This window comes from Chroicocephalus ridibundus, chromosome 22, assembly GCF_963924245.1.
Source record: "Chroicocephalus ridibundus chromosome 22, bChrRid1.1, whole genome shotgun sequence".
NCBI classification, from domain to species: domain Eukaryota; kingdom Metazoa; phylum Chordata; class Aves; order Charadriiformes; family Laridae; genus Chroicocephalus; species Chroicocephalus ridibundus.
The window spans coordinates 7,518,818-7,535,849 of NC_086305.1; the positions used below are offsets into that span (position 1 = coordinate 7,518,818).

General features: G+C 61.4%; 1 protein-coding gene across 3 annotated transcripts; it reads left to right on the plus strand.

Annotated features, from left to right (window-relative positions):
- Positions 1–462: 462 nt before the first annotated feature.
- Positions 463–17,025, plus strand: LOC134526387 (nuclear receptor ROR-beta-like). Of its 3 annotated transcripts, none has more exons than XM_063358220.1 (10): positions 463–654; positions 8,087–8,172; positions 8,273–8,414; positions 8,766–9,179; positions 10,509–10,630; positions 10,959–11,091; positions 12,122–12,229; positions 12,543–12,653; positions 13,020–13,132; positions 13,678–17,025. In XM_063358220.1, exons 1-10 carry the CDS (start codon positions 648–650, stop codon positions 13,837–13,839), a joined length of 1,398 nt encoding a protein of 465 aa, XP_063214290.1. In that variant the 5' UTR covers positions 463–647; the 3' UTR covers positions 13,840–17,025. The 3 variants fall into 3 exon arrangements, with proteins under 3 accessions (XP_063214290.1, XP_063214291.1, XP_063214289.1); XM_063358221.1 differs by lacking the exon at positions 463–654 and adding an exon at positions 3,585–3,597; XM_063358219.1 differs by lacking the exon at positions 463–654 and having other exon boundaries at positions 8,032–8,172.
- Positions 17,026–17,032: the final 7 nt, after the last annotated feature.

Below are 17,032 nucleotides of genomic sequence, written 5' to 3' on the forward strand. Positions count from 1 at the left end.
TGCCCTGTGGCATTGGCACACAGCGGGGGCTGCTCGGGGCACCCCACGCTTCCTACATCTCCCCCCAGCGCTGGGTGTCTGCACCTTCTCCAGAGTCCCCCCCCCCCCAACCCCTGTCCTGCCGGGGGGTCCCTGTGCCAAGGCGGGGGGGGGAGAGCGGGGTGACGCCGGGAGCCGCGGTGATTCAGCGGGACACGCAGCGGGCCCCGTGCCCGGGCGAGCCGGGACAGGCCGGGCAGCGGCAGGACCCTCCCCGGGGCGGGCGGAGCCGGGGGTGCAGCGCCGAGCACCCCGCGGCAGAGCCGGGCCGCCCCCGCCCCGCGGCACGACAACCCCCGGCACCGAGGAGGCACCGGGCACCGGCCCGGCGGGGACGGAGGAGGAGGAGGAGGAGGAGGAGGAAGGGCAGGAGGTGGGGCTGGAAGTGAAACCGATTTGGGGGGGGCGGAGCGGGGCGGGCTCGTCATGTGAACGGCCGCATGCTCGGGCAGAAGTGGGTCAGCGGCGGAGGGGCAGGTGCCAGAGCCGCCCGGTGCCTCCCGGTGCCGCCCGGTGCCTCCCGGTGCCGCCGCTCCCCGCCCCGCCGTAGGGACCCCCGCGCCCCCCCCATGCGCCCCCCGGCGCGCTCCTGAGCGCCGCCGGCCACCATGCGAGGTGAGTGCGGGAGGGGGGGGCTGCGGGGAGCGGGGGGACCCCCCGGCTGCGGGGGGGGGGGGGGGTAGCGGGAAAAGTTGTCCCCGGGGGAGGACTGGGGCGGGGGGGGACCCGGCATCAGCCCCGCCCGTGACACGGGGGGACCCGCATCAGCCCTGCCGGGGACGGGGGGGGGGGGACCCCGGCATCAGCCCCGCCGGGTCGGTCTGGCCCCTCCGGCTCCCCCCTTCATTCGGAATGAAATTCTTGTTTATTTTGCTTCGCTTTGCGATGCCGGCTTAGACCCGCTCTTAAGCTTTTCCTCGCACTAAACCCCTTAATCTCCTCTTCAATATGTTGCTCCCACCAGGGCTGGATTTACTGTGTTTATTTTCCCCCTTTTCACCCTCCCTTTGGTTTCGGGGGGTGCTTTGGGGCCAGAGGGAAGCTCCTGGGGGGAGAGGAGAGGGACCAGCCGCGATTTCGGGTGCCCCTTATCCAGGGAAGGGTCCGAGTCTCGCCAGTGCCTGCCTGATTTTATCCGTTGTTAAAGGTGATTCCTACTTTTCACCCCTCTGCTCCGCAAAGCAGGCGGTTGGGAGGAGGATGGAGGGAGGAAGGCTCCAGTGGGACCATCCAGCGGGGCCCGGTGATGGTGACGCAGCGGTGGCCAGACCAAGCTGTCCCTGTGTCTGTCCCTGGCGGAGCTGCTGGGAGCACGGCTGGGACCCGACACCCCGGGGTGGGATTTTTATCCCCCTTTAAAGCAGTTTTCCATCATCGTCTGCCATGCTGGAGCCCTTCACCCCCTTGTGCACGTCTTTAGGTGTGGTTCTTGGGGTGCTTGTATTCAGGTGTATTTTTGGGTGCAATATTTAGATGTCTTTTGGGGTGTACCCACGGGGACGTACATCTTTGAGCTCTTCAAATCAGTTTTCCTCCCTTGCCGTTGCGGCTGCGGGTGCTGCGGCTCTGCCGCCCGCCGCACTCTTGTGTAACGGTGGGGCCGGGGCTGGACGATGGGAGCCCCCCGCGTTCCCTTCCTGCCCTGCGACGTCCCAGCATTTCACCTTTATTAGTACGGAGGGAAGCATTAACATCTGCCTAATTAATAACACCGCCTGGCTCTTGCGTAGCTCTTGCACAGCTGGCACCGGGCTTAATTAGCAGCTGGATGAACTTTTTCTTTTAAATTTTTTTTTTCCCTTTTTTCCCCCCTCAATTACTGTGTATTGGCCCTAATTAAGGGCCAGCCCCCCTGATAGTACATCATTTTCCCCCGTCGGGTGTTTTTCCTACAGCCCTGCCCGGCGCAGGGTCCCCATCTCTCGCCAAAGCCCAAGTGCCGCATGGCGACACTAAATTCTCCATTTTCCTCCAAACCTCCGTTTTCTTCCCCAAAACCACCACCGCTCTGCCCCTTTCCCTGGGGGCCACAGCGGCTCCTTGCTCCTGTCCTTCCCCGCGCTGCGGCTGTGCCGGGGCCGGGCAAGAGGCTTTGCCTTGTATAATCCTATAGGGTTTCCAGCCCTCCCGCTCGCTTGTTTTGCAAGCGGCGTGGCGAGGAGCGTGCGGTGGCTCGGCAGCCTTTCCGACTTGTCCTAGTGACCTAGATCTGTCATTGGAAAAAATCAGAGAGGGCGGAGGAGGAGCTTCCCTGCCCGTTTCGGCGGTGCGCGCACGCTGGCGAGGGCGAAGGCAGCCGGCACCCACCGGCCCTCCCGCACGACAGCTGCGCCCCGACCCGGGTACCGCGGGATGGGGACGGATGGTCATGCCCTTCACCTCCCAAAAATAAGGTTGGAGGAGGAAGGGAAGGTGCCCACCGGCAGCGTGGGGTCCTGAAGGATCCCGGCAGAATTTGTGATCCTCAACCCTGATAACCCCGGGGAGCGGCAGCACCCGGAGGGGGAAAGCGCAGTGATGGGGAGACATTGGTCCCCGTCCCCACGGGTGGCAGCGGGTTAAACCCACAGCCCGGCCAGAGCCGCGCTGGCAGCGTCCCCTGCCCATCCTGCCCGTCCCTCCTCCCTGTCACATTCAACTTTGAACTCGGCAGCAGCTATTTAAAGAGCCGCTAATGTCTAAATCGCGCGCGGTTTATTGGATGTGGTGAGCGGAGCCGCTCTCACTGCCTTTATTTAGTCCCACGGAGATAATTCTCCCCCCGATTTATCCGCGGGGCCGGAGGGGTTCTCCCACCCTGGTTTCTCCCCACCCCGGGCCGGTGGCAGGTCCCCCTCCCCACCGCCCCACCTTTGCCACCCTCCTGCACCAGCCAAAGTGCAAAGGGCTGCGTCCCGCGCTGGCGGGGCTGGCCTTGGCGCGGTGCCGCATGGCGTGGAGCCGGTGATCCGGCGCAGCTGGGGCAGGGTGGCCGTCGGGGAGCCTCAGCGCCCACCCGTCCGCTGCTGCTGGGGGGGTGAACTGCTTGCTGCCATTTCCACGTTGGGGACATGCACTGTGCCACAGGACAGGGGAAAATGGCACCTCACCGGGGATCGGGGCGGCTGCGAGGCCACCATCCACGTGGCCACAAGGAAAAGTGGCCGGGGGCTGCCACGGGGCAGGGGGAGAGCGGCTGAGCCCCTTTCTGGTCCAAAGTTTCCAGGAAATCTCTGCTAATCAGTTAAAAAAACGTTTCCCACCTCCAGCACTGCAGCCCACCGTGGAGCTGGAGTTGTGTAATTTCAATTTTCCTTATCAAGCCGATGGGTTGCCTGCACGGCCCCGATGCTGCCGGTGACCCTGTGGCCCGGAGCCGGAGCTTTGCGCATCGCACTGGGGCCACGTCAGCTGCGTGCTGCAAATCACCCATTTCGCGCGGCCCGGGCACATCTGGGGATAGCCACGGGCTGGACGGACGGGGATGGGGTTTGCCGGCGGTGACAGCCAAAATGCCGGGGGGACCCTGGGGCGCCGCAGCGTGGGAGCCTGTTAAAAAGCAAAACCAGATGTAAAAGGGTGACCATTCCCTTGATTTACTTATTTCTTCCTCCTCCGCCACCCCTACCCCATGGGCACCTTCCCAAAATACAACAGCCGCTAATTGCTGTGGTGGTTCCTGGAGGTGGATGCAGCCGGGAGCAGTGCCGGGCCCTGGGATCAGAGGTTGCCGCAGGGAACGAGGGAGTGGAGCCAGGTTTTGGGGCAGGGATGGGCAGGTGGGGTGGCATCGTGGGTCCCCGCGTGTCCCCGTGCAGCCTGGACTCATCCTCCTCCCCCTGCTCCGGGTGCACCGGGGGGGTGCTGAGACGGAGTGGGGAGGACGGGGGCAGAGCATCAGGGGTGGTGGCAGAGCGCCGGAGCATCTCTGAGCCCTGGCTGGGGCAGGGGAGGTGAGGGAGGGCCGCGGGGCTGCCGTTAATTACCGGAGGTGCCTGTCCTGCGGCATCGATCGTGGCAGCGGGATGGGGCACAGACCTACTTTCCCAGCAGGTTCGCTGGGTAATGAGACAGGGCACCGGGTAAGCCACCCGCCCCGGCTCCCTCCCCGGCAGCCGAGGGGGTATTTGGGGCAGGGACGGCCACCGGGGCACGGAGCCACCTCCGAAACACACAGGGCTGGGCCGCTGCCCCCTCCCCAGCAAGGGGCGTCCAGGACCTGGGCGTGGGTTTGTTCCTGTCGCCCACCCAGGGGATGGGGTGGCCAAATCGATCCTGACCCCAGCCCCGTGGGGGAGTGGTACGTGGGCTCGTCCCGGGGGGTGTCTGCACCAAGGGCTTTGCAGGGACCTGCCAGTGTCCCCCAAAACACCCTCTCCCCCTCCCCGGGAGTCCTCACCCCTCAGCTGGGGGCACCCAGCCCCATCGGGCCAGTTCAGGGGAGGGGCAGCTCCAAAAATCATCTGCGGGGTTGCAGCGTGTCCCGGGGCGGAGTGGGATGCTGAGGGTTTTGGGGTGATCCCCCCCACCAGCAAGAAAATATTGCCAAGGGGAGGGGTGGGGAGGAGGAGGAGGAGGTTGGGGCCACCTGTGGCCCCTGCGCCACAGAGCGGGGGGTGCAGACGCCCATGGCCAGATCCTGCGGGATCTGCCTTGTTTTGGGGTGCAAGAGGGATGCCCGCCCTCGGGGTGGAGGTGACGGAGAGGAGGGTGTTGCCGGCGCGGGAGGAAGGACGAGTCTTGCTCTGGGGAGGGCGGCTCAGGCTCTGCCGAAACCACCAGAGGTACCTGCCCCGATCGGGCCAAGCGGTGCTGGGCTGGAGGGGACACACGTGGGGCCGGGGGGCGACTCGGGACCCGTGTCCTGGGGAACACGCAGGGAAGGACCTGCGTCCCCTACAGAGAGCTGCGGCTTGGGGAGGCAAACGGGTGTCCCTGGGGCTGGCGCTAGGTATCGCCCCAAAATACCCCCGCGGCAGGTCGGGGTGCAGCTGTGGCGGCGGCCGTGGGAAGGGTTAACGGCAGCGGCGTTTCACAGGCAGCGCAAAGTGTGTCAGTGGGACAGGATGGCTCCAGCCACGGGGCCACGCGCTGCCACTGGACGGGGGGCAACCACTGCCGGCATGGCCGAGCCCCGTGGCTGGACCGTGCTGCGGTGCCGCTTACATAAAGGCCAGCGAGTGGCAGCGGGACGGGAGTTGGGCAAGAAGTATTTATGTTGGGAGGAGAGCAAATACCGCAGCTGGGACATTTTAATTGCTGGCTGGAGAGTATTATTTAATTTTTAACACACCCCCCCCCCTTTTTTTTTTTTCCTGTCCCCTATTTAAGTCGTGCTGGACCCGGGGGGGCGGAAGTTTTGCTGTCTGCACCGTCCGTCCCCCCACCGCGGTATCTAAATAACCCTCCTTTTACACAGCGTGGCCGATGCTGGCAGGGTTGTGGTGGGAGGAGGAGGAGCCCAGCATCTCGATGGGGAAACTGAGGCACGGCGGGGGGGGCGGGCCATGCCCTGGGGCATGGGGTCTGCTGTGGTGTTTCCCCCCCATTGCGGTGGGATTTTGGGGGCTGCGGGGTGCTGCTGCGGCCACCCCACCGGCACCCATGTCCCGCTGGGTTTGCCCCGGGGGGATGTTCGGCCCCGGGGACACACGTCCGCGGCACAAGGGGACGCCAAAGGAGCCGGCACCGTGATTCACCTGGGGCTTATGAACAGAGTGGCAATTAAATGCTGTTCTGGGCTGTAATTGCCATCGCACCGGGGTTACGGCCGTATCTCTACGTCAGTTATTTGTGGCGAACGTCTTACGAGCGGGTCAGGTGCCGGCGGTGGGCACGGCTGTTTAATTAGCAGGATGCTAATTAGAGCCCCAAGATGCTGTGGGTGAGTGGTCAGGTCTCCTCCTTCGCGGCGCGCAGGGGTGACGGCTGGCTCCGGAGGAGCTGGGAGAGAGCGTCGTCCCCACGTCCCCTTAGCACTGCCCACGCCAGCTGGGGAGGGGGGGGGTGTCCCCTCAGCCTGGGCCCTGGGGTGCGGGGGCAGGCGTTGGCCATCGCCGTCACGTGAAGCCACTGCTGTCGTCGCGAGCTGCCGAGTGGCGGGTGCCGGCGGGCGCGCTCAGCCTGGCTGTTTTGCCGGTAATTGCGGGGCAGCGGGAGTATCGGCCGCAGGCGTGAGGGTGCGGCGCGACGGCGATGCATCACCCGGTGGCTGCAATTACGTTGCATAACGAAGCGACGTGGCTTCCTGCCGGGGGTGGCACCACCTCCCTGTGCCCCCCGTGGTGCCACCACCTCTGTCCCATCCCCAGGCGATAGGGACAGAGCATCGGGGCGGGGAGGGGACCCCACGGTTTGCAGGTTCACCCCTCTCTGGCAGCACGGGTGAAGGTGCCGGGAAATTGGAGGGGTGTCTTGGTCATTGGAGCCGGCTGGTGAGATGGGGGTGGCCACATGTCACCCTGTTGCCCACCAAAGGGGTGACCCCGGGGCTGGGATGCCAGTGCACCTGGGGGGGGCTGGGACTGGTGTTGCTGTGAGGATGCCCTGGACGTCCCTGCCTGCTCCCTGCCCACCCTGCGGGGGGGTCAGCGCTGCTGCCCCAGTACCCAAAACTACAGCGGAGGCAGAGGCTTTGGGGAGGGGCAGGGGTGGGACGTGGGGGACACAACTCACAGCCCTGGGAAAAGCCTGGCTCAGCAGGCTCGGGAAGGAAGGGTGAGCCCCAAAATCACCTCGTGCATTTGGGGCAGGATCTGAGCAGCGAGTCAATGGACGCAGGAGGGATCCATCCCTCCGCCTGCACCCAGACGTGGGGCGAGTCCTTCCCCACTACGGCTGGGAGCAAAGCTAACCGGGGGTGGGGGGGGGACCAATGGCAGCCCCGAGATCTGATGGCAGCCCCGGGAAGGGGACCGATGGCAGCCCCAGGGGACCGATGGCATCCCTGGGGGACCGATGGCAGCCCAGCTGCCCCACCGCGTGGTGAGGCTCGTGTTGACCCAGCCTCACCCAAAGCAGTGAGGGACCCCGTGGCACTGCCAGGTGTCGGGGTGCAGGCGGCGCTGGCCGAGCACTGGGACCGTCACCCGCAGAGGTGGCCCCGGCTGACACCAACCCATCAAACATGTCCCTCGACCAGAACTGGTCGCTCCCAGGGGAGAGGAGAGGCAGAAGGAAATTACCCGAGCTGGGGATTTGCGCGGGCCCAGGAGATTTGAAATAACCATAATCTGGCTGCGGGGGTTATTTTGGCGCGGCAGCGGCTGCCCAGCACCCTCGCGAGTGATGCCCGGCTGAGCCTGGCTGGGGGGCTGAAGCGGGGATTAGAGGGTGCAGAGATGCCGGGAGGCACGTACGAGTCCCGGGGGTGCCCCACGTCCCCCCCGCCCCCGGTGCACACGGGGCGGGCAGAGACAGCCCAGATCTGGGGCAGCTGGAAAATGAGGAGGACGAAGCCTATTAGCAGCTCAGTGCCAGCGAAGCAGAAGCGGGGAGGGAAGCGGATTTACAGGGAGAAGTGGGCCAGGACCTTGAGCCAGCAATGGCTATATCGGTCCTGGGTTTTCTAAGGAGCTGCCGGGGGGTGGGGGGGGTCAGGGAGCCCCCGCACCCTCCGCTTGGGCTGGACCTCCAGCAGGAGAGCGTCTGTGCTGCAGGGATGGTCCCTGTGCCGAGGATGCCTCTGTCTGTGGTGCCCCCCCCCAGCTGAAAAATAAGGGAAATGCTTTCAAAATGGGCTCCAGGGTGGGCTGGTGCACAGACGAGCTGCACCCTCGTGGCTCAGAGGGCTTTTCTGCCCATCTCTGGGCGATGGAGGGTGGGGGTGGGGGTACCTCACGCCCTGCGTGGGCCTTTTCGGGGGCCTCTCTGAGGCTCAAGCATCCCTGTGGGGTCTGCGGGGAGGGCTGAGCTGCCAGCGCGTCCAGATCTCGTGCCTCAGTTTCCCCAGCTGCCAAGCAGGGCTGCGGCCGTCGCGGAGGAGGGGGCCCATCTCCCTCGTTGGGTTCAGCGATGCCCATCACTGACCACTACAGCTTTCCTGCCCCCTTTTTCTCCTCCGCCACAGCCCAAATTGAAGTGATCCCGTGCAAGATCTGCGGAGACAAGTCCTCGGGGATCCACTACGGCGTTATCACCTGCGAAGGCTGCAAGGTGAGCCTGGGGACACCTGGGGACGGGTGCCAGCAGGTGGGTGGCTGCCGGGGCTGGCGTCCCGCCAGGCACTTTCCCAACACCTCCCCATCCTGCGCAGGGATTTTTTCGGCGGAGCCAGCAGAACAATGCCAGCTACTCCTGCTCCCGGCAGAGGAACTGCCTGATCGACCGCACCAACCGCAACCGCTGCCAGCACTGCCGCCTGCAGAAATGCCTGGCGCTGGGCATGTCCCGCGACGGTGAGTCTCACCCGGGGTCCCTTCCGCTCCTCCTTGGAACGAGTTGGGCCACCGGGGCTGAAGTTTCTTCCCCAGTGGGGACAGCCCAAGGAAAGGAGGGTTTGGGGAAGCGAGAAATGCGTTTGAGTTTTTCATGGGAAAATTGAATTCGTTTCCGTTCCATTCGATCCAGTGTTGGTCCGGGGTGGGAGGGTGCATCCGAGGGGGCCCCTGCCCGGCTCGGGGCTCATACAGCCCCAAACCACACACTCCCCCGGGAGCCAGGACCCTTCCCGGGGCAGGCGGAGGCCACGGCTGCCGCTTGGCGGGGCGAAGCTGCCCTGATGTAGCCACCCTCTCCTCCCTGGGCAGCCGTGAAGTTCGGCCGCATGTCGAAGAAGCAGCGGGACAGCCTTTACGCCGAGGTGCAGAAGCACCAGCAGAGCCAGGAGCAGAGCGGCGGCACCAAGGATGAGCCCGAGCCCCTGAGCCGCGTCTACACCACCAGCATCAGCAGCGGGCTCTCGGACCTGGACGACATCTCCACGCTGTCGGACGGGCTCCTCTTCGACTTCCCTCTCACCCCCGACGGCAGCAGCACCTACTACAACCTTGACCTGCTCGCCTCGGCGCAGCCCTCGCCCGACCAGTCCAGCCTGGACGTGGCTGATGCCACGCTCATCAAGCAGGAGTCCATCTACGAGCTGATGCTGGAGCCGGCCCTCTTTGCACACGGTGGGCTGGAGGGCGGCCAGCTGGCTCCCGACATCTCTGTCCTCGAGATTGGTGAGCATTGGTGTGGTCCCGGCGCGATGCCAGGCACGCTCAGGGTGTGCAGCCCTGGGGACGGTGCTCGGTGCAGTACCTGGTCTAGTGGGAGGTGTCCCTGCCCATGGCAGGGGGTTGGAACAAGATGATCTTTAAGGTCCCTTCCAACCCAAACCAGTCTATGATTCTACGATCCAGCCCTGGGTGCCCACAGAGCACCGGGCACACTCACAGCAAGGGACTGACCCAGCCTCAGCTCTCGGAGCAGCCCCAAACCCATCCCCTTGCAGAATCACAGAGGCAGAGGTTGGAAGGGACCTCTGGAGGTCATCTGGTCCAACCCACCTGCTCAAAGGGGGCCACCCAAAGCCAGCGGCCCAGGACTGCGTCCAGACGGCTTTTGTGGAGTCTCCAGCAGTGGAGATACTCAGTCTCTCTGGGCAACCTGTGCAGTGCTCGGTCACCCTCACGTTAAAACGTGTTTCCTGATCATAGAATCACAGAATGGTTAGAGTTGGAAGGGACCTTGAAGATCATCTAGTTCCCACCCCGCTGCCATCAGAGGGAACCTCCCATGTTTCAGTTTCTGCTCAAAGTTATATATAAATGTTATACGTATGTTGTGGCACAGCATTAGGGCATGTGCAGGGCAGTGTCATGGTATAGTCCTAAGTGACTTTTGTCAAAGCTATGGCCTCAGTAGACACTGGAACAAAGTATTTATCAACAAGAATCTCCTCTTGCAAGGTAGGAGTGGCTTCCTTTAGAAAAAGCAAGCAGTAATCTCATCAATGCTGATCAATATCTAAAGGGTGGTGGCAAGAGGATGGGGCCAGACTTCTCGGTGGTGCCTGGGGACAGGACAAGGGGCAACGGGCACAAGCTGGAACATGGGAAATTCCGTCTGAACATGAGGAGTATCTTCTTTCCTGTGAGGGCGGCAGAGTCCTGGCACAGGCTGCCCAGGGAGGTGGTGGAGTCTCCATCTCTGGAGACATCCCAAACCCACCTGGACGCGTTCCTGTCCAACTGCTCTGGGTGACCCTGCTCTGGCCGGGGGTTGGAGATGATCTCCAAGAGGTCCCTTCCAACCCCGACATTCTCTTACTCTCTGATTCTGTAAACCAATAATACTCCAGGCTGAGCACTGACGGAGCTCGGTGCACCTGAGGTTGTGCAGAGCATCCCCCACTCTGCCCCAGCGAAAGTCCCCGACGCCCCATCTGTCCTCAGATCCCCGTGACACCACGTGTGAGCCCCCCTGCAGCCCCCAGCCGCCCCCCAGGACACCCAGGAGGGGACGGCGGGGTCCCCGGGGGTTCACCACCCGCTGTCCTCACCTTGCAGACCGGGTGGCCCAGAACGTGGTGAAGTCACACCTGGAGACGTGCCAGTACACGACGGAGGAGCTCAAGCGCCTGGCGTGGAGCCTCTACTCCCCCGAGGAGGTCCGCGCCTTGCAGAGCAAGGTGAGTGCTGCTGCCCCCGCCCCCCCCGGCTCCCCACCACCGCCAGAGCCACCGCAGCAAGGGCCACCGGTGCTGTCCTGCGGCAGGGGTGAAGGCGAGGAGGATGAGGAGGGTCTTTCAGTGCTTTGGGAGCTGCAAAAGCCCAGTATTGGGCAGGGCGGGGGTGGTGGTGGCAGGTCACATCCCAGATGTCCTAGTGCCACCACCTCCCTGTGGATGACATGGCACCTGGGTCCCCTCCCTACCCCGTGCAATGGGGCCGGGGGGGGACGGGACAGGGCGACGGGGTGGCGGCGAGCCCTAAGGGACGTCCCCGCTGTGCTGGCAGAGCTGCGAGGCCATGTGGCAGCAGTGCTCGCTGCAGATCTCCAACGCCATCCAGTACGTGGTGGAGTTTGCCAAGCGCATCGACGGCTTCATGGAGCTCTGCCAGAACGACCAAATCATCCTCCTGAAAGCCGGTAAGAGTAGGGGACCCTGCCGTCCCCGCTGTCCCCCTCGCGTCCCCAACTCCTCTCCTGAGCAGCAGCCGCGGTGCCGAAGGCAAATCCCATCTTTTCTCTCGGCTGGCGCTTTCCTTTTGGGATCTCCCCTCCCTCGCTGCTCCAGTTGCCCCCGGGCTCAGCATCGGTGCCCGGGGAGCAGGTTCAGGGCTGGAAGGAGCGGAAGGTCGTGTTTAAAAGGCGATGGAATAGAGAGGGAAGCGGGGAGTGGCTGCCCCAGGCCATGGTCCCCCTCAACCAAATGGCACCGGGAACCGGGATGGAAGGGAGCACAGGGGGTCTTCCCCCAGGAAAAGGGGTGCCAAACCCAAAGGGGAGCAGGGAGGAAAGGATTGGCCTCTTCTCCCAGCAAAAGACTGGGATGAGAGGACAAGAGCAGCACACGCATGTCCCCAGCCTGTGTGTCTGCCCGAGCCGGTGACGCTGCGCCCAGGTGAGGGAGCTGGATGTGCAAAAGCCGCAAAATGCCAAAAAAGATGGAAAAACTGCCCAGTTTGTAAACTTTCAGGACTGGGGAGCCGAGAGCCTCACCCAGCATGGGGGACGTGCGCTGGCGTCCCGCAGGGTGCCAGACCCCGAAGTCAGAGCTGGCTGTGCCCGATATGCTGGAGTTTAACTCATTCTTTCATTTCTTCCTTCCATTTTCTTTTTATTTATTTTGTTTTCACCCTCTCCTCTCTCGGTGCTCCACCATGACCTTGATTGATCCCTGCGTCCGGTTGCAAATACCTGGATGATATTTCCCTTTGGTGAAATATTGTGGTCGCAATTGGAAACCTTAAAAAAAACCAAAAAAACCCAAAACAAAACAACAAAAAACCCCAAACCCAAATTGGATGCATTGGAATAACCATTCTGCTCTTGGGAATGAACAATCTGGACCTTAAACTTGCACTGGGGGCTTTCCTCTTTCGTACGTTTGGTCCTGGGATGATGGAACCCCCCTGCCCTGCCCTGCCCTGGTCTGCGCTCTCTCTGCCTACGTCAGGTTGCCTCGAGGTGCTCCTGATCCGCATGATCCGGGCGTTCAACCCCTTGAACAACACCATCCTCTTCGAGGGCAAGTTCGGTGGCATGCAGATGTTCAAGTCGCTCGGTAAGAGCTGCTTGGCTGCTCTCGGGGCTCTCCTTTCGATGCCTGGACGGGGCCGGGATTTGCAGCCAGGGGAAACGTGGCTGGGCTAAATCCCTGGGGGGCAGCAGGGGGTGACGCCTTTGCTCCCGCTCCCGTTGGGATCGGGTTGATGTGTGCCGTGGTTGGGACCCGCTTTCTGCCCAGCGATGCTGGGCATCCTCTGCCAGGACCCCCCTTCACCCATCCCGTCTCGGCAAGCTTTCTGAGCCCTGGGTGCCACCGGGCAGTGCAGAGTTGTGACGTCCCCTTCTTGTCCCCGCTGTCCCCCCATCAGGCTGTGACGACCTCATTGGCGCCGTCTTCGAGCTGGCGAGGACCCTGTGCCGCCTGCAGCTGTCGGACGAGGAGCTCGCCCTCTTCACCGCCGCCGTCCTGCTCTCCCCGGGTACAGGGGGTCTCGGGGTGGGGGAGGGGGACACGACACAACACACTGCAGCCAGGACCAGCTGGCGGGGGGGGGGTGTCTCATGCCAAAGCTGGGGAGAGCTGACCCCTAAATGTCAGCGCTGCTTCCTTGGTGGATGATTTAAGTTATACCCAGGAAAGGAGGTTTGGGGGAAAAATTGCATCTGAAAATGCATCTGTCAAAACTCCACGGTGGGAGGAGGAGCTGCACCCACCGCAGTGGGGTGGGGGGGTTGGAGAGGGGCCACTCGGCCCTGCCACCATCCCCAAAAACATCCTGAGAGCAGGAAGGGTTAAAAGAGCAAGGGGAGATGGCACTGACTCGGCCAGTGGCCATCTCTCGTAGATCGCCCGTGGCTGACGGAGTCCAAGAAGGTGCAGAAGCTCCAGGACAAGATCTACGTGGCCCTGCAGCACGAGATCCAGAAGAAACACTCTGCCGAGGACAAGCTCTCAAAGGTAGCGGTCCCGGCTACGTGCGGCGTGGGGGGCCCGGTACATGTGCCACGGGGAGATACCTGAATCGGTAGTTGTGCTGGAGCTCGATAGCGACGCACGGGCGTTTTCTGGGGGGCAAACCCTGGGACCTGTTGAAGAATTTCTCTTTCCAAGGGCCAGGCATCTCCATCGTGGTGCAGGCAGAGGCAGCCATGCCACTGGCAGCCCCACGCCGCTGAGCCCGGTAGTTCATGGGGCAGTGGGGGTCTGGGGAGCTGTTTCAGGAAGGCTTTGGGCAGGATGGAGCTGGGATGGGGGGGCACCGGGGGGGCTCCTCACACCCTCCCAGGTGCTGGTTGTCCTGTGGAAAGCCATGGGCTTGAAGACAAGGCCACGATGCCGCCAGGCTGCCCGAAGCTGGGGGGTGTCAGCTGGTGCCCCCAGCACCGGACGGAGCCAGTGGTCCCCAAGTCCCCCCGCTTGTCCCCAGGGGAGGGGGAACAGCGGCGCTGAGGGATGCTGGCTGGGCCCCCCGCGGTCACCAGCTCTGGCTTCTTTCCCTGCAGATGGTTTCCAAGCTGCCCTTGATGAAGACCATTTGCAACCTGCACTTGGACAAGCTGGAATTTTTCCGTCTCCTGCACCCAGAGACCGCCATGAACTTCCCACCCCTCTATAAGGAGGTTTTCAACTCGGAGCTTCAGTACAGCGACCCACGGGAGAGCTAAGGCTGGGAGCCGCTGGCCCCCTTCGAGTCCCCCAAAATTTGGAGACGAACTAAACTTCAGAAGTTCGGGGCAGTTTATTTAAATCAAATAATCAAACTCAAGAGAAGCCGGCAGGCTGGGGTACCTCCCCGGCCCCGTTTCCTCGCTGTGGATTGCAATAGCTCTTGAATGTAAAGCACCTTGAAGGAAGAAGCAAACAGACTTTGCCATACCAGTGAAATGAATGTGAAATCTCCGCTCGGGAGAGGAGATGCTCCCGGCAGCGGTAAGGGACCAACTCCCCCCCGCAGTGCACAGATCCAGGGGAGCGCATGCCACGCACGTGCCGCCGCGCCCGCGGCATGGCCCTTCCCACCGTCCCGGCTGTACTCTCCATCTCTGATTTTTTTTTTTTTAAGAATTATTTTTATTTTCTTTTTTTTTTTTTTTCTTCACCCAAACTGAAGGAATGGGATAAAGAAGGGGCAATGCAGACTCGGCCGGATAGGGGCGAGCCGGGCTGGTGGGGGCAGCTTTGGGCTCCCAGCTGGAGCCAAGGAGAGGGTGAAGGCAGAGCCTTTGCTTTATTCCTTCTCCCATGGGACACAGGGTGACCTCAGGAGCTTGGCCAAGAAAGACCTGGCTGTGGCCGGGGGAGGATTCAGCACAGGATTTCCCCATGGAGGAGGCTGGTTCTAGGGGAAAGGATGCCCAGCGCAGTGGGGGAGAAGCTCTGCAGCGTCTCCATGCCCTCTGTTGCGGCATTTTCCCAAATGCCTGGCCAATTCCCCATCCAGCTGGCCAGCTGCCTGGCTTTTCAGAGCCGATTCAGCAGGTCTGCCCACCTCATGCCACCTTTCCGCCTCCCGAGCGCTTTCTGAAGAGGGACTTTGCCCTTGTGACTGTGGCCAAATCCCTGGTTGAGTTGGATCCAGGCTTTTCCCCCGCAAGGAGCTCTTTAGAACTGTTATTTTGGGGTTTGTTCTCTATTTAGCAGGACCTGGGAGCTTTTTATGGAGAGAAACTGCCCATTGGGGTGAAGGGGAAGTGAAAGGTCTGTACTCCTTCCCCGGGAAGCCGTGCTGTGGTTGGGACCTGCTGCTCTGAGCTTGGGAGGCTCAAAAGGCAAAGAAGGGATGGATTTGTGGGGCGATGTGGCGATAGCCTGCAGCCGGCAGGGCTGCTCGAGGGACTCTCCGGCCAGGCTCTGCAGATGGTTTTTCCATCCCTATTCCTGCAGAGAATGCCAAAAAGCTACAAGGGAAAAACCTGCTCCGAGGCAGCCCCAGTTTCTGCTGACAAAGGGCTAAAATCCCAAGCCCCGTCCCGCTTCGTGTTGATTTTTCGTGTGTCCAACCCCGTCCTCTGTCTGTTCGGATCATCCCCAAGCATAAGCTGAAGACCTTTAATTCCATAATTGCACCCCTTAAACTTAACGAGCAGCTTTCTTAGCTACGGTAGAGGATTTCCATGCTGTCGGTTAAAAGACCTCCTAGGAAAGACCATGGACCAGCCTTGACCAGGGAAGACTCACCAGGAAGCCGATGGGATTTCTGCTTCGGTATAAGGCTGAGGAAAAACTTGGGACCGTGCTCTTCCCCGGCAGCTGCCGTCTGCTGTGTCCCGGCGTGCGCTTTCTGGTTTTGCTAACTGCTGTCTGAACTGCTTCTCGGAGCATGTCGGAGTTCCTCAGCCTTGTTCCTCTCCCCCGACGGCGTTAGAGCCCAGGTCCGCAGCGAAGGCTGCCGACCCTCCCGGCGGCCCCACGCGATGTCGAGTGCCAATGCGTCGCTCTCCGGGGTGGGGATGCGCCATGCTCGTTTCCTGCCCTCTCGGCTCCTAAAGCTTGTGTGAAGTGAGAAGTCAGTACTGCCTTTTTCATCTAGAGGGTTGTGCCTTTTTTTTTTTCTTTTTTTTTTTTTTTTTTTTTGAAGCATCATTTCCAACAGCACCGTTCGCTTCCCAGCTCCTCGCTGTGGCGGAAAAGCACTTGAGAAAACGAATGTGCTTTGCGGAGTGGGCTCTCGCCCTCCATTTCTGCAGGACAGCAGCACTCCTTTTCTCGGAGGAAACAGCCGCGGGTGTTTTGAAATGTTTTGGCGGGGGCGGGGGGGGAGAAAAAAAGCACACACCTTTCTTTATGTCCTTGGTATTCGTCAGCCAACACGCAGCAATTGTCAACGTCACCGTTTTCATTTCATCCGGCAAAGAAACCAAGAAAGCACCTTAAATCAGGAAAAGACTGAGCCCTTGCCCCTGGTTGCATTTTTCCGGCTTACGACACAGCGTCCACCTCATGGGAGAGATTTTGGATTCTGAGCAATAAAAGCCCCCATGGGAATCTAGGGAAGACTGGAAGTATTAAACACGTGTAACTCAACCTGCCAAACTGCGGGAACCTGCACTTTTAAGTTCTCTTTAAAGGAACCAACCTGTCGATTAAATGATTTCTTGGGAGGGGATAAATGATTAAATGTCAATTAAATGATTTCTTGCCTGGGACGGGTGGCGTGCATCGAAACGGACGGGCAAGGGCGCGCCGAACCCCTCCCACGGCACCTCTGGGGGCTGCAGCTGCTGCTCTCGGCTCACCCGGAGGCGGCAGTGGCAGTGCCAAGGTCCCTCGCGCTCCCTCTGTGCCACCAAGAGACAGCGGCTTGGCAGAGCCAGGCATCGAGCTTGCAGGGAAAGGGCGAGCAAAAAAAACCCGGGTCGAAATGCCTGAAAAAAGGGAGATTTCCGCTCTCCCCTGCGCCGGAGCTGCGTGTGGCCGGCGGAGTTGACTCACGGGAATCCTGAGAGCCCTGACTCGCTTCGATGCTCGGTCCTTGGCGTCTTGCAGACATTTCCGTCCCACCGGCCACGAGACATTTTGCCGCTTTATTTTTAAACAGACCTCGGCAGTGGGTCCCTTGAGCAGGGCAACCTCAGCCGCCAGGGATTGCTCTTTTCCAGATGAAGATTAATTTTTGTGTTTGTTTGCTCTGGCAGTTTAGCTGAGTGTGCATTTCCACCTCCAGAACCCTCACACTGTGTATAAAAATGGATAAAATATATATATAATATATATTCTTGTGAATGTTGGTGCAAAAAGAGAAAAATATATAACGTTTCAGTCGGTTTTATGTTATTTTTTATCTATATGAATGAAAGGAAGAAAATGGAAAACATTTTTTTTCCATTTACCACCCTCCACACCCCCCCACACACCTGT

Bases quoted from the DNA above. Each gene is read 5' to 3' on its own strand.
- LOC134526387 (XM_063358219.1), top strand. From the start codon at position 8,032: ATGCCCATCACTGACCACTACAGCTTTCCTGCCCCCTTTTTCTCCTCC. The intron at 12,230-12,542 runs GTAAGAGCTGCT...TCCCCCCATCAG, and splicing joins GCAGATGTTCAAGTCGCTCG to GCTGTGACGACCTCATTGGC. The intron at 13,133-13,677 runs GTAGCGGTCCCG...CTTTCCCTGCAG, and splicing joins CCGAGGACAAGCTCTCAAAG to ATGGTTTCCAAGCTGCCCTT.